The sequence below is a fragment of the Maylandia zebra genome, linkage group LG19 (assembly GCF_041146795.1).
Source record: "Maylandia zebra isolate NMK-2024a linkage group LG19, Mzebra_GT3a, whole genome shotgun sequence".
Lineage (NCBI taxonomy): Eukaryota > Metazoa > Chordata > Actinopteri > Cichliformes > Cichlidae > Maylandia > Maylandia zebra.
In genome coordinates, this window is record NC_135185.1 from 16,797,229 (window position 1) to 16,821,475 (window position 24,247).

Genomic DNA, 24,247 nt, shown 5'->3' on the forward strand with positions numbered 1-24,247 from the left:
AAGGTCAGTCAGGCTAAAACGTGGTAAGAAGGAAACAGAACAAAGGTTTAACACATAAAACACACACACACACACACACACACACACACACACACACACACACACACCTTTTTTAAAAAGTTTCCCACCTGTGTCAGCACCATGCAACTCTTGAATAAGAACAGCACTGACACTGACACATTTTAATCAAGTGTCAAAAACCCAGAAGAAGAAATCTGAAATGTGATTTTTTTTTGTGCCTAAAGGCAAAAAAGGCAGAAAGAAAAAAATCACAAAGTCAGCATTACAATACAGAAGCTAGAAAGAAAAGGGAGGCAGTCATGTCATCTGCCATTAAGACAGTTTGTTTTGGTAGCACAGAGGCTCACCGCGAGGTTTCACAGCTCACAGTGGCAAAAGAAAATCCCAGAAACAGTTTGACAGAAAACCACCTCTGAACCGCAATGTGCCATTCAGAGACTTTGTTTTATTTGCATAGATTACCAAATCAAAACACACCTTAAGCCCAGGCAAGCTGTCTCCTGATGTCAGACAGCCAAGCTAACTTGTTGCTTGCAAAACCTTGCAATATCTATGTACCTATATCCATATTTATATAATGTATCACAGATGATAAGGATAAGCAGAAGTGTACAGTTCTACTACTGTTTACATTCAGGGGTGCCATCATTCCTAAATTGATGCATTGTGAGTCTGCTCTGACTTTCCGAGTGGGAAACCTGAGTTCAGGGGGCGTTCCACAAAATTTCAACTGGGAACATGGAATTTCAGACTAATTCAGGAATGCACCATTAATTTCACACAGTTTTTTTTCCTCCTGGCTCTGTACACTGTCACTGGGAACATTGCCCTTATAAGGTCATCTAAGGCACACAGATGCCCCACCCACCTCCTGTTCAAATGTTGCACATACCAGGGGCAGCCAATCAGAAGACATCTGGCTTAAAGGGAGAGTGACCTTCAAAGGGAGAGGATCTAAAAGGGCTTTTTTCAGACTGGATGAACTGAGGGGCTGTAGCAAGATGCAATAATAGAACAATAAGGATTATTTCGAAGTGTGAATCACTCAAAGCTACTCTAATTAGAACACAGGAATAAAAATAAGGAGCTGGAAGTGAGCAAAAATAAAAGTCCACTCTAAATTCTAGTACCAAAGCAATGCAAGAGTCATCATAGGGTGCTTTAAAACATAATTGAAACTCAGTGATACTGTAGGAGCAGCACCTGGTGACAGTGGTGAGAGAGAAAACTTTTCCTAACAGATGTAACCTATAAAAGAACTAGGCTCTGGAGCCAGTTGGAGCAAGGGGAAAGCATAAATAAAAAGTGTCCAAAGAGGCATTTGTGGAAGACCAGAGTAGCATACAAAATACAGAAATCCCCATAGTTTTATTTAGACAGTTTCATGGAGATGTGATGCAAATATTTACAGAGACCAAGACGTCTAAATGACTGTGCGTCAGCCTCCTTTACAGTGTTTTGTTTTTGCTGTATTACCAGTTGGAATTTCTTAAACTTTGCCCCTGATAAATAACCCCCTATAATTATTCTAAGTTACCAAAAAACTGATATGTATGGTATGCATGGCAAAACTACAACACAAAACACAACACTTTAAAATAAATGTAATAACTCCATAGTGAAATAGCTGCATTGAAAGCGCATTTTGTGCAAGTCTTACAATAGAGTTACAACAATAATATTTAAAGGGATGGCACAAGATGGTAGAGGCAAATAAAAATGTCAGATTGTAGTAAATAAACAAACATACCAGACTTTTTCTGAATTTTGTTGACTAAAACTTAACATGTTTAAAGCCTGCTACAAAAGTAGTTTTGGTCTCTACAGTTAATTTCTTCCTTCGTAAAAAGTCCATGATTGATGGTTTCTTTCAATAACTCATGCATTTACATTTTATTAAGGTTTGCATTTTTAGGATTAGAGCTACTTTTATTTATCGCTTCGGACTCTGTAAGGCTTCACCTCTGTTAACTAGAGTCACTGAACTGGTCCGCTATACCATGACTGTAGTGTTGGTGCATTTTGGATGCAGTTGCCTGACAAATAATATTACTTTCTAACTGTACTAACAGATGTCTAAGATTTCCAGTTTTGTTGGGAGAAATCTTTGGTTTTTATTAATCCGTTATATAGCACTAATTAACAGGTATCCATGTCTCTCTGTTGACCCTGTGTTGTTGTGTTGAGATGGTGATGGTTACAAAGCTAAAGTCAAAGCTTAAACAGATGGATGACTTAACAGTGGCAACAGGCATCTATAACATGCAGTTATTTTTGCAATAATACGGAGTCATACTGTGGTGTAGCTAGTGAAATGGCTAACATTTCTTGTTGTGTTGAACGGTTTAAAGGCTGTGTGGAAGAGCATTAATCCGCATCCTTCCTACAAAGGTCCCTTATCAATGCCCAAATTTCATTTTTAATCAAAACATTCAGGAAACTGATGTTAGTGACAAAGTGCCAATTTGGCTTTCCAAAAACTGTTAAAAAAATGAATAAATAAGTAATGAGCCTAACTATTGTGGATGACGGTCTTACTCCACATTTGGCCGACAGCCACCTGAAGCCGGATGAGTGACAGGTAAGATAAACAGATTTCCAAATTCCTAAATAAACCCACCCACGCCTGTTCAAGCCCAGAGAGACACTTAGCTATTGTTGTCTGCGGTGAGTGTACCAAACAAACAGGGCGGTTATGTGCTAAAGTGCAACCTTAGTGCATTTTCTCCCACGGAACCAAGAGGCCAAAAGCAGGTGTGCAGTGACGTGAAGTGTTTGCTTTCAGGCTGGCCCTCATTTCCCTCTCCCTCCATCTCCATTAAAGTCATTTCTCAGCTGCTGGTGAGCAACAGGGGGGAAGCAGACATGGACAAAAACAAGCTGATATGATGTTTTTGTTTAGATTTTTCTGGGGGGTTTTCTGGGGAAAGTTAGAAATGTCTTTCCAGTTCCAAGCACAACTTCCAAAGTGAACTTGCAAAATAGGATGAGGGAGGTCATGCTTTCATTTTTATTAATTGAAACTTTATTAAACTACAGAACAGTGGATATTGGGTGGTTGTATTAAACATAATAAACATTTTAACTGAAGTGTAATGACCTTCAGCTCTTATTATGACTCAGACAAGTGGTTGTTTTTCCAAGTTCACGCATGGCTCAGAGGATAATATTATGTGCTCATCTTATATAATTCTCCTTGTCCACAAAGGTCCTTTTAGCTGACGTTCCAGTAAATCAGAACAAGGTGAGCAGATTTAACAAAGAACAGGCTGAGTGAGGACAGCATACCTTACATGGACATGGCGAAATGCTCCACCAACAAGAGGTGCAGTGTGTGAGTATACGTGGGTGTTTATATTTGTGTGGTCACACCATTTGTTGGAGTCACATGTGTGATGCCATTTTTTACGTGGTGGTCTATATCAGGCTTGGCAAACCAACAATTTCAGAACACGGGAAATACAAATAATAAAATTAACCTTTATGATGATTTGCTAGAATGTCTAAAGTTTAGCAATACATATGTTTTTCCTCATCTCATATTCTTAGCTTAAACATTAAATGTACATCGTTTTATTCCTGTGTAGGCCTTACCCATCATTTTGTTATATTTGGCTTCCAAGAAGCAAGAACTCTCCAGGGTTTCTGAAGGTCTTTAAGCAATTTGTTACTAGCAGAATATCACAAAAAACATATATGTTGTTCCCATTCCTTTAGTTGTATCTACAGCTACTAAGAACTGAACATTTAGCATACCTCTGCCTGGTGTGCAATGTGTTCTTAAAAAATTCAGGGAAGTGGAGAAGTGGAGGGCATAATAAGTAGCAGTACTAAAAAATATCTACAGCAGATGAACAGTATTGAAAAAATGTTCTCAAGGCCTGACACAGACCTGAGAGATTCCTATGGCACTGAAGCCTCATAAGAAATGGTTTCAGTGGAGAATGCCTATCAAGAACCCATCCTTAAGGAGGGGAAACAGGCAGAGCTGGCTGAAGTAGTACGGCTCTTTAATTTCTCCTATTTTTTAAGCAAAATTAAAGACATGAAGGTTGGCTCGAGCCTTTTGCACAGAGTGATGAGTGATGTTAAAAGCTGAGTGCTTGCTGACCTCCAGCCCAGTGGAGCTTGTTCTTCAGCAAGTAACAAAAGCAACAATAAGCACTCAGGTTTGTAGTAAAGAAGCATCCGTTTCTACCATTAAAAGCTAGAGCGATCAATTTGAAGCGTCTTTGGGCTTTCAACTTTGCTGTGTGTTACAGCTTTGTGTTAATGCTTAAACACTCCAAGAAAGATTGTATGCATGTCTTCATTAAGGTAGAAATTTGTGATTTTATTAACTGTTAACAATGAGAAGTGTGACAAATGACTTTCTTCAGGGAGTCATTAAGTATTACTTACAAAAAACAGTAATGTAATATATATTATTTCTCAGTAACTCCAAGACTGCTAAGAAATGAAGTACATTCTTACTGTTTTCATAGAAATGTATTAAGTGTTGCAGGTCTGGTGTTTTCAAGGAGGAAGATATCACCAATGATCTTCAGTTGCTGCTGCCCACCAAGAAATAAGGCAAAGGTTACAAGGCTATGCCAAACAATGTAACATCCATCGCTCTATGTGAAAAAGATTATTTACAGGAGGAAAACATTCAGGACAGCTGCTGATCTTCCCCAGAGTGGATGCTTAGAGTAACAAAAAATCTAAAGAGCTATATCTTAGAGTTTACAGGCCTCTGTTAGCATGTTATATGTTAAAGTTTATGAGACTATGACAGTACATTTATAGAAAGACTGAACAATTATGGCTTGTTTGAAAGGGTTGCCAGTAGAAAACCTCCTCTCTGTAAAAGAACACAGCAAGGCAGCTTAAGTGTAGAAAGTTGCATCTAAACAAACCACAAGACTTGTGGAATAATGTCCTTTGGACATATGAGACTAAAATGGAGATGTTTGTGTCACGGTCCTGGGTCTCCTGACCCAGCGTTTTTAGTTCTTTGTGATTTTTGTATTATTGTACTTGTGTGTGATTTATTCTATGGCTTCTAGTTTTGATCCCTTGCCCTTCATGTCTCTCTGTGTCCCCTCTGTTCTGTGTAATTGTGTGTCTTTGCATGTTTGAGTTTCTTGTTTTCTGTCACTCTGCATTGTGCATTATGTTCTCATGGTTGGTTTTTTGTTACTCTCTCTAGTCTAGTCTCTTGTGTTCCCAGCTGAGTATTTCCCTGTGTATTTTGGTTCTTAGACCTCTGCCTTATGGTTTATGTCTCTGTATTTCTTAGTTGCTGTCTCCACTGTGTCAAGTTCGCGTCTCTGTGTGATACTTCCTGTTTTACTTTGATGGTCCGTGTCTCATGTGAATGCGTCCTGCTTTGCTTGTCTCGTCAGTCCTGATTTCTCCCAGCTGTGCCCTCCTTCTGTGTCTCATTCCCCTCGTTACTTCCCAGTGTATTTAAACCCTGTGTTTCTCTGAGTCAGTGTCGCGTCGTCCCTCATGCTGTGTGTGGATCTCCCTGTGTCTCCCTGTGAGTTCTTAGTTTATGGTTTCCCAGTTTAGTCTAGTTTTGTATGTTTGTTCTACCAGCAAATAAAGCTGTGTTTTGAGTTCACCTCCCCGAGTCTGTGAGTCCTGCATTTTGGGTCCAACTCCTGCCTGCCGCACAGCGATTCATGACAGTTTGGCCATAAAGTCCAATGGCACATTTGCAAAAACAAATAGCACAGCTTATCAGCACAAACACCTCATACTATCTGTCAAGCACAGTGGTGGTGGGGTGATAATTTGGTGTTGTTTTGCAGCCACAGGACCTGGGTACCTTGCAGAAATTGAATCGACAGCAGCAAATCTATAACAGAACAGCTGAAAAAGAGAATCAAGTTGTTGCCATGGCCCAATTAAAAGTGCAAACCTCAATCCAACCAAAGTGCTGTGATGGGATTCTAAAGGAGCTGTGAATGGAAAAATACCCAGGCATCTTTTTAACTAAAGTAGCATTGAGAGGTGTTGGCCAAACGTCCCCCAAAATGATGTGAGAACAATAGTAAAGTCATACATAAAAAGATAACTTCAAGATATTGCTGTTCTAGGTGATTCTATAAGCTACTGAAATAAAAGATGCCGTACATTCATTTCCATATGACTGTATATAAAATACCCAAATTGATCACCATGATAAAATGATATCTAAAGCTAAAGGCATAAAACAACCAAAAATCCAATCTGCATGGTTTGTAGTTGTGTTTGTTCTCGTTCAGTCCGAGTGTCAGCTTTTTTTTTTTTGTTTTATTTTATGAAGCAATGTTATTGTACTATATTCAGTTTTTTAGGACATCTTCTTTAAATTCCTACTATCACGAAAGCAACAGAGTTATTGAATTACACATCTAAGTTTCTACTACATTTATTAAACAGTTTTTATTCATTTACTTCAAGTCATTCTATGTTTTTTAGTTATTTTATTGTATTCAGTTCTTTCAGCTTTAACTTGAGTATTTCCCTTTTTGCTTTACTTTTTGCTCATATTGTATTTTATAGTGCTACCCTATTTTTATTAAGGTTTTTCGTTGTTGTTGTTTTACTGTTTTGGCTGCAGAGAACAGGGATTTTCCAACTTTTGAGATTAAGTGTATCCTGTCATATCCATTGTCCAAGCATTTCACTACATATCGTACTGTGTATGACTGTGTACGTGACGAATAAAATTTGAATTTGAATTTGAATATCTTAGACAATGATCACCAAAACCTTTTGTCAGACCAATTTGGCAGTTAACTGACTGAATGAGTCATTTAAAAAACAAAAAAGATAACCCAACTTATTACAGTTGTATTCTGAATTTGGATTTTAATTCAGTTTTTGGTGCTGTTTTGGTTTTATTTTCTTTTTTTTATAATATAAATAGAGCTACTTACCCGGGCAAAAATGTAAGAAGTTCAGCATAAAATATACAATACATGATTTACATGAGCCCTTGTAAAAACAATAAAGAAACCATATAATTTGTTTTGAAAGGACGAGACGTGGTGTATTTTGGATTTAATCCATGAAAATGTTAGGATACTCAGGCTTCTGTCTCCTTAGAATAACTCCTCAAAAAAAGCTCCTTTCCTGCCGATAATTGTTTTTGGTGATATCATTTTTACAGAGTGGTGATTCAGTCTACTGTGAATCTCTTTTTTCCTTTACAACTGCAAAGTTTCTTACTTAGTTAGGCATTAGTGACTGCTCACAGGAAAAAGCACTGTTACATTTTTATCCATAAAGCAATGCTGGATAAGTTAGCAGTCTAACATGCTTTTTATTCCAGGTTATGATATATAAGGGAAAACAGCATTTTTTTTATTACTCACCTTGCACATGCAATATTTTTCATAAAAATCTAAGCTTGGATTTGAACCTTGGATTATGGTTACTTGTGTTGTTAAATTTAAAAGAATCATAATAAATGTATTGAAGAGGGCATATTGTGTATTTAAGAGTATCTCTTGTGGCAGGTTTTAGACCATCATGTTGTATATCTTGTATCTTACATTATATTTGTTACGCTTCTAATATGTTTTGAATTTGTATGGTTTCTACCTTGGCCACTTCACCCTTATGAAAGCAATTTGATCTAAATAGCCTAAAAATGGAAGCTAAAATAAAAAATAATAACAATACCTCAGTGAGCTGTAGGGGGCACTGTATGGCTTTGACAATGGGTTCAAAACCTGAACCGCTCTGCACCTCTTCTCTGTGCGCTGCAGATTGCAGCCAATCAAACACAACCTTTTACTGCCTAACAACATGCACAGCCTGATGGATGCATTTGAAACTAAACACTGCAGAAATCTGCCTTACATTTGGGTGTTTATATGGCAGAAGCAAAAAGAAAAGGAGCGTGTGTGTGCGTGTGCGCCTCTGCTGTCTGTCAGTTAATTGTACTGCCACCCAAACACTGGCTGTTCAAGACAACTGGATTTCTAACTTCAAAGTCATGCATATCACTTTGAAGGGCTGCAAATGTATTCCCCTATCCACATTCTGATCTCCATCCAAAAAAGCCCCACCACACACACACACACGCGCGCACACACACACTCCCTGCCACCAAAAACAGGCCATTTCCCATTAGCTTATTAGAGCCTTAATTGACATCTCCTGCCCTTCAAAGCAGAAAGTCACTGCTTGAATTGCTAATGAGCAACCAAAAAGTGCCTTTCCTTTCCCAAAAAAACTCGCAGTAGGAGAAGGCATGTGTTTCTGATAAGTGTGGACAGTCAAGCGACAACTTTGTGCAAAGCTGCTATGAAACTTTTTCTGCAGCTCATATTTTGTTTGTTGTTTATTCAGAGCTTCAGTCGTTGGCATGCAGGTGACAGTCATGACAGTTATTGCTCCCCTCACCTGTCAGTCATATATGTTTTTCACATAAAAATATAAAAGACGCAGCATGACACAAACTGTTGCGCGATCTCCACACTTCTTCACGCTGAGAGGAAGACATTTAGTTGGCTGGAGCCCACTGAGACTTTTGCCATCACAGCTGATTTATATGCCTTTTGAGATTGTGTCATTTGCTTGCAAAGGTTCTGGTAAAAGAGGATGACAAATTGTTTCAAACTAACCCATTGTGCTGCAGTTGATGACTAATGATTGTGGGAATGGATCCTATTTGGCTCAACAAATTTCACCACGTACGAGGATGATGCAACGCTGACATTTTAGCAAGCAGGAATTATACCAGATCATCTGCACAGTTTGACTTGAATTTACCATCAGATGGTCCCACCTTTTAGACCAGAAATTAAGTGGACATACTCTGATTTTCTTTATTTTTGGTCACATATGTATTATTACAGTGATGAATGTTCCTAATAAACATGAGCATACTGTATGTACATGTGAACCTAGGATTCAGAATGCTTTAAAAGCCTTCATTTGTTTGTAAAATGATGCCAATTAGAGGAAGGGATAAATAACGATTTTGATTTGTGGAAACTCATAATTTGGTTGACCATCAAGTTTGTAATGCATAATTCAGGCTAATACATGCATCCATAATTTCTGTCTGCTTCTCTATGATCCAAGTTGTATGAAACTAAGTCATCATAAACATTATTAATCTATTTACTACACACATTTCAACCAATCTGTCATTTGTGTTTGCAGGTCTATACGACACAGCAGGATTTGGTCCTCTCCATGGAACATGGAGTTTTCTCTGCTATGCAGGTGGTTCACATCGCCATGGTAACTTACACTGCAGACCTAACCTACTCAAGGGCAGATTGTGTTCGAGGTAAAAGACTGACAAGCATGTAATCACTGCCTACTGAATAATTCAGAATACTGCAAAATAGAGTCACTACTCCTGGAAGATCACCCGGACTTCAGTGAGTGCATATTAAGAGATTAAATCAAGTTTTTGTCCTTCAAAAAGAGCATCAGTAGGAAATATAGATTCACTTTAGCATTAACTTACACAGTTGACATTTTTTCCAACTTTTCTTTTGTCGTCAAGTGCTCACACGTTCATAGAGCATTTTTATTTCCATACTTTTCTCCTTTCTCACACTCTCTCACGCGGCACACTCTGCTGCTTTGTCTGCAGCAGCTTTGTTGCTTTCAGTACAATATGTTTAATCTCGTCATATTTTTCAGCATTTTAGTTTCCTTTCTGTTGTAAAACCAGAGGCAGACCTGAGGTGGACCCTATGTTCACTTATTGAGGTGGTAAAATTTAGCTTTTTATGATCGCTTAACCTGATTGGTTCGAGTAAGTGAAGCCAGATAAGCAAAAGATATTCTGGGTATGCTGAACCTGCTTCACAGCACAGGGCCCAGTTAGATGCTCTCTTTTCTAGCTGATCTTATTGCTTCACCCCTACAGCATTTTTTACTGCAAACACAAATTAAAGAGAATGACTTTAAAACTCATCAGAATATATAATGATGAGACAAAGCATTCGTGTGAGACTCTTTGGATGTGCCAGGGAGTTTTTAATTTTGATAAAGCTGGAAAGATATTCATCAATTACGAATCATTGTAAAAGCACAAATGACACTTCTTGCCACACATTGTCTCATTTAAATTAGAGAAGTTCCAACCGATTTTTCATGAAAACAGGCCGTCCTCTGTGCTGAAGAAAATGCAAGAGATGCTACAAGAATATTGCGTTTACACAATCTAGCGCCTCCATAAGACTTTATACATCACCGGTCTCTTGTTGGTTATTGTACATGACTTAGATTTGGAATATAAAGGCCTTTGAATTCTCTAAGGAAGCACCATACAATAAATAAGGATTATTTTGAACTGTGAATCATTCAAAGCTGGACTTGTAAAGTCCAAGATTTAAAAAAAACATCTACTTACAAATAACAGTAACATAAAACGTGCGCTTTAATCATTTGTATATCTTAGACTAATAGATTCGCTTTTTATGTACCAACTGACAAGCTAAAAATCAAGAGCTAAACAAACTGAGGTATGATAACCATTGTTTACTGAACATTTGTTTTTATCTTGTTTATTTCCTTGTTTTTAATTTATTACTTTTACTGGTCTTTTCAAAAATTGTAGTTACAAAAATGCTGGGAAAGGGTAGGCGTACAAAACTAAAACATCAGCCTACAACTTTTTGCTCAATAATTTAAATTATTTCCATTTAATTCAGTTCTCTGCTGTCTATTTTTTTTTAAAATTTTGATTCACTTAAAAAAAATCATGTGTTTTTAAAAATGCCATGAAAGCTGATGGCAGCATTCTTCAGTCCAATATGAACGTGTTTTGCAATCTAATAGACGGATTAGAACCTGGAGCCTGCCCTTTATTACTGCCTAATGGCCTGAAAGCCGTTGAGCCAAACACACGCACACTGCTGATGTTTCCTGTAACTCAGGGGGCTTTTAGGACAAATACTGAAAATGCAGCAGCATTGTCTAACTTTAGAACACTTCCTCTATTCCAGTGTAGGAAGACTTTGCAGACCATTTCAGGCTGATGGAAAACACCCCTAAGCCCTTATGCCATATTTTCCATCAGGCGTGCATGTCAAAATAAAATCCCTGGAGGAAAAGGCTGGCTGCAGTGGTTAATAATAATAAAGGGAAACAAGCAAAGACAATTGACTGTTTTCTGAGGTGCATCCTCTGAGTTACTGTTGCTAAGCCTGAGCTTTTACAGTTTACACTGATAATGGTGGCAGATTTACAGCTTCAAAACAAATTTATATAAACAGTTATATGCATTTAAATATGCACAATCTGTAGGAAACCTGGGTCTTGGTTTCCATTTGTTGATGGAGTAGCACTGACGTTTGAACAGGCTGCAGGCAGATTAACCGTGGAAAACAGGAATGCAATGGATGAAACACAATCTTGAAATCTTTGGCTATAATCTGATACAACTCAGTTTTTCAGACTTTGTCTGCAATCATAATCAGACTGCACTAAAAGACTTGCATGCAGAACAGGAAGTCTTGTTTTCAAAGTCTTTGTTTTGTCTTGGCTTTTTATATGAGACCATTGCTGTGACCCACCAATACTGGCTGTTGCCCTCAGAAGTTATTTACGTTATGCTGTCATGAAATCAGCTTGAAGTCTGCCCAGAAGGCAAATGTGAAGCTGATACACCGACATCTGCCCAAAGTCCACACTCATTATCTGATGACGAAATTTATGTCATCCAAAGCAGACTTATGGGCAAGAAAGCCAAAACTCACCTTAGCATATCATTCTGAAGTCTGAAGTGCTTCACTCTTCACAATGATATTACCTTTCCATCTGTTTACCTGATTATTTGACCTGTTGCCCTTGTTTAATATGAACATATAAATTAGGTTGACAGCACCCACTTGACTGACTCAGAACAATAGGAAAGTCCAATAAACTGAAGATTTAAGAAAGTAAGTTGTAGATTTACACAAGTTGGGAATGTCTCTTGTAGCTGTTTCTATTCAACCGCAGATTTCAAGGTCATCAGTTCAACCAAGTTTCATAAGTACAAGTTACAGATGTGTCACCACTTTGCCAAAGTCTAGAACAAGACCCAAATTGTTACATTTAGGTGAGAGGAAATTGGTTAGGATGTTCAGGAACAACCCAGAAACCACCACAGCTTAAGCCTGCCATGAACTGGAAACTGCTGAAACACCAGCATTACTGTCCACAGTGAAACAAGTTGATTAAGCAGGCTAACATTAAGCTTCTGGAATGGTCTTCCTAAAGCCATATATATTTATTGATTGTGTACTGTGCCTAAATGCTGGATCCATGCCAGGAAACCAACCAATTTGCATGATCAGTTCTGCCAAGAAGAGTGGTCAGATATCCAGCCAGAATTAAACCAGAAGCTTGTTGATAGCTATCAAAAAATAAATTATATTCTAACCATGTGAGCCTGTATATATATTTTTATACTTGGTTTTTTTTCAGGCATTAAAGGGTATGCTCCTTATTAATTCCACCCTGGAAAAGTTCAAAGAAATCATCAAAAGACCAAAATTACAATGACGTTCATCCATGAGATGCACTTACATAAACCTCTGACCACAATTCTAACTAATAAGCAAAGCCACATCGGGACTTGACACAAATTTGACAAAGTCTGCTGAACATTTTTGAAATTAGTTTCCTAACATGGTAATGTGCTGTTTCCTGTTGGGTCCACCTGAGGAAGCAGAGGCGTTTCCTGCACCCAGATTTAGCCTTCTCATAAAATTTTAAGATGATTTATAATCATTGTCAGTGGAACAACTTGTTTCACATGCTATCATCGATTTACCAGATTTAAAGTTAAATAATGGACTAAATCTACTTACCTCACCAAGTCAGTCATACAGGAGCCAACCACCACAATATCAAAGACCTTCTCAGTCATGATCTGATGATTAAAAGCCACACAAACACATACGGTTGTATTATTACAACAGGAACAATTGCCCTTTCTCAATTTAAATTAACTGTTCAATGAATTTCACAACATTCAAAAAACAGACAGAAGGACTTTAGCCGCAGCTTGATGGGGGCATTTCAGGCAAAATATGTAAACTAGTTTCTCAACAGCCTCCAAACAAAAATCACTTGATTTTATTTATCTCTCACATTAGCATGAGCTTGAGTGAAACAAGGAAGAAGGTAAAAATAGAGCATTCATGGCTGGCTGAGTTGGACAAATTCCAGTCTTACTGGGGGTGGGGTGGCGACAGTTTCAATGCTACACCATGTGAATGCACCGCAGCACAGCAAAGTCTTTAATTAATTCAATCCTCTGCTTGTATGGGAGCTAATGCTAGTGTGTTAATCTCTTCAAATCTCTTCCTAGGCAGTGGAAGACTTGGAAAGCTTGGCCGCTGGCTGTAGGATGGCTCAATTCTCTCTCCCACATCTTGCAGAATAGTGTCTTCTCTCTGCAGGCATCAAGAACTTCACTACAGTGAAGAACTGCATTGTCTGACCACTTGAATTAGCAGGGAACCCCTTTCAAAATTCTCACTTACTAGTTAAACTTGAGCTGAGCTATGATGCTCAGCAGACCAATGTGAGAAACTTCATTTATATTAAGCGTTTGCTATAAAAAGGTGTTGCAAAATGTGTTAAAAAAAAAAAGCACATTAAGGAAAGGGCATGTTAAACACTACAAACAGTGTAATTAAAGTCGCATGCACAATGTGATACAATTTTAGACCTGCAGTTTTTAAATTTTTTTTATGAGTGATACTTTAGCGTGTAGCCAGCATGTGATTGAGGTTCACACATATTAAACACTTTTTTTAAAATAATATGATGCATGCTGTTTTAAGCGCAGACTGTGTTTGAAAGAAGGATGCAGATTGTTATTTTTCTGGAAGCAGTGTTAGCATTTTTGCAGCCACCATGTTGGTTTATTGCATCTTGGAATGACAATATGTGGACAAGAAGGTGGGATACAAAGCAATATGCTGATGCTTGCTAGCTTGGTTTACAAACTGCATCTACAGATGCAGACAAATGCTAATTTGTCGAATGGTCAAATGCTAATAAGTAACATCCAAATAAAATCCTAGAACTTCATTTACCAAAACAAGAGAATAGACCAGGGGTCAGCAACATTTAACACCCAAAGAGCCATTTGGACCCGGTTTCCACGCAAAAGAAAACACTGGGAGCCGCAAATACATTTTGACATCTAAAATGAAGATAACACTGTATATATTGTTTTTTTTACCTTATGCTTTGTGTGAACAACTAAAGTGTGTTGCTTATGAAATCCATGAAATGTTACAGAGAAAATTATTTATGTAATTAACACATTTTGAACTCTTAAAGAAATATAAGAAAAGGAAAGACACCCAGCTGAACTAAAATGATCCATGTAGCAAACAAAAACTGTTGTGAGCCGCCACCCTTATATCGCCTTTGGGCTTTTGGAGCCTTGACCTGACTTTTAAAAAATAATTGGAAAAAAAGCACTATGCTGCAAAAATAAGAAAAATATATATTTGCAAAATTCTGCCTAAATATGTATTTTACCTGGTTAATGTGTGTAGCGGGGCGTGGTCTGCAGCGCCGCTGCAGGGGAGGCGGACGCACCTGAGCGACACCCGCAATCACGCCTCGCCACCTTAACGTCTGTGCTATCTATGCTGTTGTGTTGTCGGGCTGTGAGCTGAAAAGCTACAGCCGGCTGTATGCCTGCAGCAACCGTGTGTGAAAAGTGGTCAATAAAGAGATGCTGAAAAGCATGTTGATAGAAACATCATCGGTTCTACCGTGATATCTTTATAATGGGACTTCTGCTCCTGAACCTCTGCGCACAGCGTCTGCAAATCGGGGCTGTACGAAGTCACTTACATCTTTACCCAGGACTGTACGCTGTCATCTGTGAGGCGTGAGCGGTGTTTGTTTTTAACATAGTTCACGGTGGTGACATAATGTGGATCCGAAGGTCCATAATTGGCCTACCTGAGGCTGAAAGTCTTGATATATGCACGGCGTTTCGGCGGGTACACCGGCTTCCGCGAGTGTGACGCTTATTTAGAGCGATGAAAAAATAATAGAATATAATTTTATTTTTATATTTCAATATCACAATAATCTTCCAATTTAGAACTACAAGTTAAAAAATAACTAACATAAATAAAATACACTTCAGCTAAATACTTCTAATTTATTTTCCCAAACCACACGGAGCCGCACTATAAGGACTAAAGAGCAACATGCGGCTCCGGAGCCGCATGTTGCCGACCCCTGGAATAGACCATCTGCTGGTAAAAATAGTCACACAATAAATCATGTTACTGTAATTATTTTTCAGATAATTATAAATAAAATACTCAAAAAGGCACCAGCAGTCCCAAGCATGGTCTAGAGATCCCTAACTGTTCGTGACAATTAGCTAAGGTGAAAACCTAGAAGACAGTTAGGTCTCAGTCACACAGGTCTTGAGGCTAATCAGCAACAATCTGGCAAAAATGGGACACAGGGGAAAAATGCACGTTCCAGTTACTGGAGTTTGCTGGTAGTCACTAGTTTGAAATTGGTTGGAAAGAGGTAAAAAGTGTAGATTCAAAAACATCTTTGATTGCTTTGGTCACTATGAGGTTGCACAACAGACACCGACATGCCTGCAAACTCTTGTAAAATACTTGCCAAGTGGTAGTGGAACTGTGGAAAGTATAACACAGAATGGTCAGTATTCACCTTCAAAATAAAACCTGCACATTTTGTACACTTCAGAGAGTAAATGGCAATATTTGCAGAAAGGTCTGCACCTTGCATGCAAACTATGGGTGACTTAGACAATCTGCTAACAACCAAAGCAATCACAACAAGTGCTCCTCTTTTGTAACCGATGTCATTTGGCATATGCCAACAACCTCCAGGGACCACTAGGCAAACAGTTGAGTAATACACATTTTCTCTAGAAACTGGTGGTTGCTGACTGGTCTAGGCCTGTGTGACTGGGGCCTTAGCAGATACAGCCACCTCTCAGTGACAGCACCCTCAATTTTAAGCTTTACCAAAATCTGAGCAGTTGAGTTATAAAAAAAATCACTCTACGTACAGCTGCCATGAAGAAGGAAATTAGCTATAGAGATAACGACTGCTTTTTGTAGTAGGCTATAAATTTGTTATTTCTCTTTTAAAATTGCATATGTGAGTCTATGGAGATTAACTAAGTTTTAAAATCAGCTTCCAGTAACCATTAGAAGAAACTTCAGCTTTTGGTGTTTCTGTGTTGGCTTCAGTTTTCAGCTATGGAGGACGATGCTTTGTGTTTTGCGGGTAATATTCCATTTTTTTGCTAGTAAATAGTTTAGAAATCCAAGCTAATATAAGAGATAAAACTGAAAGTTCTGTCTGTTTTGCTATATTATTAACACACTACATGAACCTATAGATGATTAAAGGTATAATATTGCACTCTTGTCTTGTAACTGTGTGTCAGGTTGCATAAAATGATACAAAGTCTGCACTTTGTTAACTCTGGTTTTAGACTGAACTGCAAACAAAATCCCAAAGAAAAAACTTTTGGATCAACTGTAAAAACCCTTGTGAGCCTGCATTCTTCCCAGTGTCTGGCTTAACTGGAAACTATTTTTATGGCAATGATATGACCATATCTGTATAACAAATGTTCAGATACATTCAGATTATAGACACTTTTTCCAGCTCTACCCACACACAAACGCTAGCTGCATTTGTTTTATTTCAATTCCCGGTGTCATAACCTCCTAACCACTTAAGTTAGACCAACTTCAAGCTGAGAGTTGAACTAGTAAACAATTTCACCAGAGTACTTTGGCTCAACATATTTCTTGGGGGGGGGGCTGTTTTTTCTGGATGCTTTGAGACTGACTGTGAATCACTCCCAGGAAGGTGGAAATTCCCAGTGGTGAATCAGACAAAACTGCCCTCATACGGTCTCGCCCGGTGCACTGATATAATTTCTATGCCTTTGTGATCACCTTTCATTTTTATTTTGCAAGTTAGGGTTGTTCTGTTTGCACAAGAAATGACATATTTCAGGTCTTTCACATGTTCACTCCATGCTAAATACACTCTCAGAAACCAAAAACCTTTACTGCACTTTTAGTGTTACAACAGCTTGTCACTAAAGCTAAAATAAAGGGCTGTACCCTTGAAGAGAGGTACTTATTAGCCAACCTTGAACCTTAGTATTAATATTTGTAGATCTTTTTTGTTGAGGCTTCTATATAATATAATGACCTGCTAATCTGAATGCTTTTCTTCTTTTTTTTTTTATTTAGCTAGCAGTAGTTGGAACTTGGTTGGAGTCACTGTTGGAGCTTGATGGTAAATTAATAGTCATGCATGGATCAATGCAGATTTGGAAAGGGGCCAGGATGACCCACCATATGTGGTGTCATTTCTACTGCGGCAGGAGTGCTGGCATTGAATTTCCATTTTTATTTTAGTGCTGTTTGCAAAACAGACCATTTAAAGTTGCCCTGCTAAAAATCAGTAAGTGGAGGGCAAAAAAAAAATGCAGGAGCAGCGAGCTCCTATTGTGATAGGCTAGAAATTCCTCCAATCCATCCCCAGCAAATTACACCAGGTTATACAGTTTTGGTCAAAAGTTCATGGTTCATGAGCATGGATATCATGGTAACTTTATGAAGATCTCAGAAGTCTGTGAAGCTCTAAGAAGAAGAATTGTAAATTTACACGAGTTGGAAAGGTCTCTTGGAGCCAAAAATGAAGCCTTGAGGATTATCTTTAAATTATGCCAGAAGCTTGTTGATGGCTACCAAAAGCATTTGGTTGAGGTGCAACTTGCTAAAGCATATTTAACCAAATATTAGTGGGGGTGTATGTAGTGTATTTTTTACCATATCGTTCAAGCTCGAGATAAAGGTCAACTTCAAAGACAATAATCAACCAATATATCAAATGACTAATATTATCAGCCAATGGTAGCCTGTTACATATATAGAAGTATTGCAGTCGGCTTTGTTTAATAAGCAACAAAACAAACATTTTCTTTAAAAACTGTAATTCAGAGTAGGTCTGCTTGTTTGTTGCGGAGAACACGCACAATGGTGTTGTAAGTGGATTGTGAAATACACTGCTGGAAATGTATTAAAAAAGATTGACTGTGTTTGATTATACTTTGCACTGATCCAATATTTAAATTGCATATCAGTGACAATAAGATGGACTATGACTGATCCACTTAATTGAGTTCTATATTGTTCTGTGTTTAATTCACCATCTGATGGAAGCAGTGCACTGATAACTGGTGGGAAGACTTTGGCTACGTTCACACTGCAGGTGTTAATGCTCAATTCCGATTTTTTGATCAAATCCGATTTTTGTGTCTGCTTGTTCACACTACAAATAAAATGCGACAGCAAACGCGCTCTAGTGTGAACGCTCAAAGCGGCCCGCATGCGCAAAAGAAGACGTCACACACAACACGCTCTGTACACCCAGAGCAAACCATATTGTTTGACTGATGGGCCTTAATATAAAGACTTCGGACTTTAGAATTAAACTAATCAGATTATACAGTACATAAAATATACGTGAAAGTAAAATGTTCACGTTTCCCCAACGTTGTCTTCCCAACAGTTTCACTAACATCTACACTTATTGGCCAGGAAGCGTTCGCGATGTCTTCTCCAGAACTGATAATTGGCGTCTGTCTTGTGTCAGTGACGTAAAAGACGGATTTAATGCGACATGACCGTTCAAACAGCAGTCGCTTTCTAAAACATCGGATATGTATCGGAATCAGTACCACATACGAAAGTGACCCAGATCGGATTTGAAAATATCGAATTTGTGCCGTTCACACTGTCATACCATGATCGGATATGGGTCGCATAGGGTCCAAAAAATCGGATTTGATGCGCTTTCGCCTGCAGTGTGAACGTAGCCTAACATAGGATGGAGGAAGATGACAACAAAGCCTCAGCAGCTTGGAAGCATTGGACTCTACCTACATCAACATTTTTCATTTTGATATTTGCAAAAGCTTTTAGTTTAACCACAAACTGTGGTCAAGAGAGCAGAAATTACTAAAAACTTCCAAGAATATTTTCTTAGCTTACTCGCTGTCACTGTTGTTATCTTCTGTTGTTGTTTGGAAGCTTTTACTGCACTTACAGTAACACCGGTGACGTTTTGTTTCACTCCATTAATATATTTTCACATCGCACGTTTCTTGTCAGCCCAATGTGTGTGTAAGGAGCAGTCGAAGGAGGTGGACTCAGTGAAACTGTGAGACCAGGAAAGGATAAACTAGAGTACATTGAATATAAATGACAGCAGTCTGAAGAAATAGTTCTCACAATGAACTGATAGGAGACTAGATATGAATATTTTAATTATTTTTATCCTGCTGTAATGTATTATCTTTGGTACATTTCTTACATTTTATTTTATAAAGTTAGGAAATCAGTGTGTACTTGCATATAAAAAAAGGATAATTTCCAGCGTCAGTCAAAGTGATGATTACTCAGTGGAACATCTCTGACTTGATCAGTGTCTAAAACCTTGTTAGACATCTCAGGACATCTTTTAATGGTTCCCTGAATTATTAATATTAATATTATTGTTACTGTAATCCTGTTCTTTGTAACTAGCTTCCTGCTAAACTGAGATCAATTATATCTGTGTCTACACTGAAAAACATACTTAAAACTTTTTTATTCTTGTAGGTTTGCACTTGACAGCTGTGTCTGTGTGTGTATATGCGCACATGTGTGTTAACTAGTATTTTATTTTGTTGTTTTTATCCCCTCAAGACATTGTCGACTTACATAGTTTTTAGCTTTTATGGTAAATATATTGAGTTTATGTGTAATGAAATTTGCTATATTAAAAAAAGCAGAAATCATTTTTATTTTAACAATCGTATCGCTGCCTTAAGTCAAAGTATCTGCATCGGACTGAAACTGGAACAAGCTGAATCCATCCCTATACGTTTAGCAAAACTTGCTCAAGAACTGCTGGAGGAACACAAAAGGCTCTGAAGGGCTTGACAAAATCTGCAGCTCCCACGATCCAGAACTGAAAACCCTACAATCTGTTCGCAAGTCTCAATCTCAAAAACTGTAGGAGCCCTCCAGAGATCCTATATCTAGGCCTCGGTGATGATGGCAGTTGTAATGGTGGTGGAGAGGGAAGATAATTTTTAGGTAGGTGATTTTAATAGTTGTAGCTGATCCAAGTATATCATGAATAATGGTTTAAAACTGGTATCAAATTCAATGATCCAGTATAACTCAAGCTTAGGAAAATAACTAAAAGAACCATTAAGTCAACCTTAATCTTTTAAAAGCTCAGTATCATAAAATCTTTTCTTTTATGGTAATTTATTCACATATTAGAAATGCACGTACTTTACTGTACTTACTTGTTAATTGTTCTCTTTATCCATTTTAGCATATGGTAATGTCGTGTACAAGCCCAAATATCTTGTATTATTGGTGTACTGTAAACTCTTAGTACATGTCATTACATATGCAGCCAAATACTCTGACACCTCAAGTATTTGAGGAATAAACGGATCAAAAAACTAAAAGATCATGACCCGGATCAATTAGACAACCTCCAAAGTAAAATGAAGTGTGTTAAATTACCTGGAATTCAAATAATCTCCTGCGGATTGTAAAACTGAATACCCACTACTTGAAGTCCAAGGTCAAAGTGCACGGTGACAGGTCCCTGGCGTTATCGCTATTGCCAGATCAACCACTGTCATTTTATTAATGAATAAACGTTTAGATTTATTTGACAGTGTTAAGATATAAAAATACCAAACAAAACCGCGCCATAGGTAATATATCACGAGGAAATTCGGCTCCTGCAAGAGAATGAAAGTAAATTTACCCACAGGCATTATGAGAGGCACCTAACTGTGGGGCTATCACAAGGACCCAATAACAATATGAACCGGGGAAATTGATCAGAGTATGAAGTAAACATTGGACTTTACCCTGAAATTTAAAGACTTCTATCTCTCTCAGGTACTCACACACCCGCCGCAGGCTGTATTGAAATGGACGGAAATGGGCAGGGGAGGTTTTGAGGACGCTATACGTTTAAATCGTGTTAATTTGACGCATAAGTATGAGCTAAGCTAACAGTGGCTAACGATGCCAAACCTATGAGCATCTGAATTACAAACTGTGGCATAAACACTAATTTACCCTTAACGCATTCAATGTATCACCAAATTAGAACGTTAAAATGTTACAACATTATATGTAATATGTGTTTTCCATGTGTGCTTATAGTGCGAAAGGAAGCTTCCAGTGTTGCAACTAAACCAGCTTCCTTCTAATGTTTTTATATTAACACTAAACTTTTAAGAAATGTTTTGTGGATATTGTGTTACTGTGCTTTATTCTTCTCTTAAAATCTGTATTTTTCAGAAAAAGTTGGATAGAAAGGTAGCAATTTTAAAACAGGAAGGGGAAAACATTTCTATAATACCAGGAAATGATAGCTGAAAAGTAAAGCCAGCGATATTGCATTTTTGGAAAGCTATAGGGAGTGAAAAAAAACTTTCGATATATGTATTTATTGCCTTTGACTTATATGGAAAGGGGGAAATAGTTTTTTTTTTAAATTATGATGAAAAAATGCATATTTAATCATAGTTAAAGTTTGTAGTTTAAAAAGGATAATAATGAAACAATTGTCTTTATTTATACTACTTCGTTGATTACAAGGCTCAATTTTACTTTGTAGATGTTGACAAATGAAGGACAGTTGGTAATCGGGAAGTGCAGAGAAATAATAAGGAGGAAGTAAGGTTAGCTATGAAAAGAATGAAGTGTTGAAAGTGGCTAGTCTAGATGACATACCTGTGGAGGTATGGCTATATCTCTGAGTGAGGGCAGTGGACTTGTTAACCAGATGGCTGAACACAGTCTTGGATGGTGAGAGACATCTGAGTATACTGGTACAGAACAAGGGTATTGTGCAGATCTGTAGCAACTACAGAGGCATAAAGCCAATGTCTCTGTAGCTTCATACCATGAAGCTATGGGAAAGTGTTGTTAAACCTAGGTTAAGAAGAAAGGTGGTAATCAGTGAGTAGCACTATGGCTTTATGGGGAGAAAGCGCAGATGTAGAAGATCAGAAGGAGATTCACTGTGTTTCACTGGATCTAAAGAAAAGTAGGGAGCAGGTTGAAGAGACTGGATGAGGTTTGGCTGACCTAAGGTTAATCGTTGAAAAACAAATTCGGACCTATGTTTTGTTAGAATTCTAACAGGGTAAAACAACTGGCAGCAGATCGATACCAAATACTAATATTTAATCTTTCTACTGTGTTAATTAGCTTTTTAATAAAATAATTCAAAGCATTTCTATACTGTTATCGTGTCTCTACAGACTGCTCACAGTGGGTAAAATGAACAATATGTCCCCTGAAGTCGCACTGCACCGGATCTCACCTGAGCTGCGTCCCCTGCTGTGCAGTGTGGTGAGGAATGGCCGTGTGGGGCTTGATTCCACAAACTGCCTCCGTGTCACAGATCTCAAAACTGGGTGAGGACTAATCACATGTTACACAAATGATGTCTGTAAGAAAAAAGGAGCTAAATGACAAATATTGTTACAGTACTGTACAAAGGTTTTGGACCAACCCACAAGGTTTTTGCAAAGATTTTTTCGCCACTATACTTTTTTTAATATGTTGCTCATAAAATGGGAAATGGTTGCAGTGATCTATTAAAGCATCTGCAAGCATACATGGAAATACAGTCTATAAGGGGGGAAACTGTCTGTGATGTTCTAATGAGTTTGAAAGTCAATATTTGGTATGACCAGCTCTATTCTGAAATCTCTTGGGCAAGCTTTCTCGTAATTTCTGTAAGCAGTTCCCAAGAATAGTTATCTGGGCTTCTTAAAAGACATTCAAGGCTCTTCTCTGGATGTTGGCTACCTTTTGTTTTCTGTCAAGATGATCCAGCACTGCTTCAACAATGTTGAGGTCTGAGCTCTTGGGTTGCCAATCCATGACTGAGCTTTCCATTTTCCAGGTGTGCTTATCCTGCCTTGGCAGTGTGTTAAATATCATTGCCAGGATCAAATTTGGATACATTACACCATAGGACCTGTTGTCACTAATATTCAGTTCAGCTTTTGTGTAATTTGGCATACCTCAGCATTTTCTCACTGTTTGCCTTGCTTTTGAACTTATTCTTTACAACCACCCTTCCACTGAGACCAGATACTGTTCAACTTTGGAAGATCTTCAGAAAGCTTGGAGAACTAAGTGAACATTGATTATTTCATGGGAATGCACAGGGTCCATTTTAGGCCCGGTGAGCCAAAAAGAGTGCCTAAGATTCTTTGTTTTGTGTCACAAACAGCCCCAAATCCAAAGAGATTTGCTTTACTAAAAGAAAAGTATTAAATACTGTTTTGTGGAGTTTTCACTGCAGAATAATTGTCTGCTTAACTTATACTAATGAGTTTTTAATACTAGACTTAAGATAATATGTAATTTCAGAATTGTTCTGTATTCATTTTAATTTGAGATCTGCATGTGCACATATGCACTATATTGGCAAAAGTATATTGCTTGTCTGCCTTCATACGCATATGAACTTGTGTGGCATCCCTTTCCTAATCCATAGTTTTTAATATGATTTCGACCCACCCTTTAGAGCTTCAACTCTTCTGGGAAGGCTTTCCACATGGTTTAGGAGTGTGTTTATGGGAGTTTTTGACCATTCTTCCAGAAGTATATTTGTGAGGTCAGACACTGATGTTGAATGAGATCACCTGGCTCACAGTCTCTGCTCTAATTGATGCCAAAGGTGTTCTATCAGGTTTTGGTCAGGACTGGCAGGTTGATCAAGTTCTTCCCCAACAAACTCGCATGGTTGGATCTTAACAAGGTCCCAAGTAGAGTTTCAACACGCAACAAGAAGAAATGAGAGATTTTTGCTTTTAAGGCATGTGGTCCTAAACTTTTGATTGCCTGTAAAACGGCCTGTTTCATTTTAAGTGTTGTTTTCAATAAATTGCATGCTCAAAAAAATGTTTTGTCTTCCTTCCTTTTCTTCTTGTTGCATATTGAAGCTCTACTTGGAACTTTGTTAAGATCCAACCATGAAAAATACGATTTTTGCCATTTTTCAAGTGGTCTTAAACTTTTGATCAAGACTGTGTAAAAATGTGAATAATGTATGTGTTGTTTCTATAAAGATAAAGTGTCAAAAAAATATCAAACTCTTCCTAAACAGCAATATATTTGTTTTATCTCTATACTGA

At 37.9% G+C, this 24,247-nt stretch overlaps 2 protein-coding genes across 2 annotated transcripts in view; one reads left to right on the plus strand and one right to left on the minus strand.

The window, feature by feature from the left end:
* rbks (ribokinase) overlaps window positions 1-20,690 on the minus strand; it is a 56,362-nt gene extending 35,672 nt beyond the window's left edge. The window contains exons 1-2 of the mRNA XM_004559256.3: window positions 20,595-20,690; window positions 12,825-12,886 (exon numbers count right to left, since the gene is read on the minus strand). Coding sequence (XP_004559313.1) covers window positions 12,825-12,883 — 59 coding nt within the window. The 5' untranslated portion in view covers window positions 12,884-12,886; window positions 20,595-20,690. The remainder of the gene's footprint in view (window positions 1-12,824; window positions 12,887-20,594) is intronic.
* A 154-nt stretch (window positions 20,691-20,844) lies between these two features.
* The window catches only part of babam2 (BRISC and BRCA1 A complex member 2), a 118,441-nt gene continuing 115,038 nt past the window's right edge, over window positions 20,845-24,247 (plus strand). Inside the window, exons 1-2 of the mRNA XM_004559253.3 lie at window positions 20,845-20,981; window positions 22,358-22,513. Of these exons, the coding sequence (XP_004559310.1) occupies window positions 22,377-22,513 (137 nt within the window). The 5' untranslated portion in view covers window positions 20,845-20,981; window positions 22,358-22,376. The remainder of the gene's footprint in view (window positions 20,982-22,357; window positions 22,514-24,247) is intronic.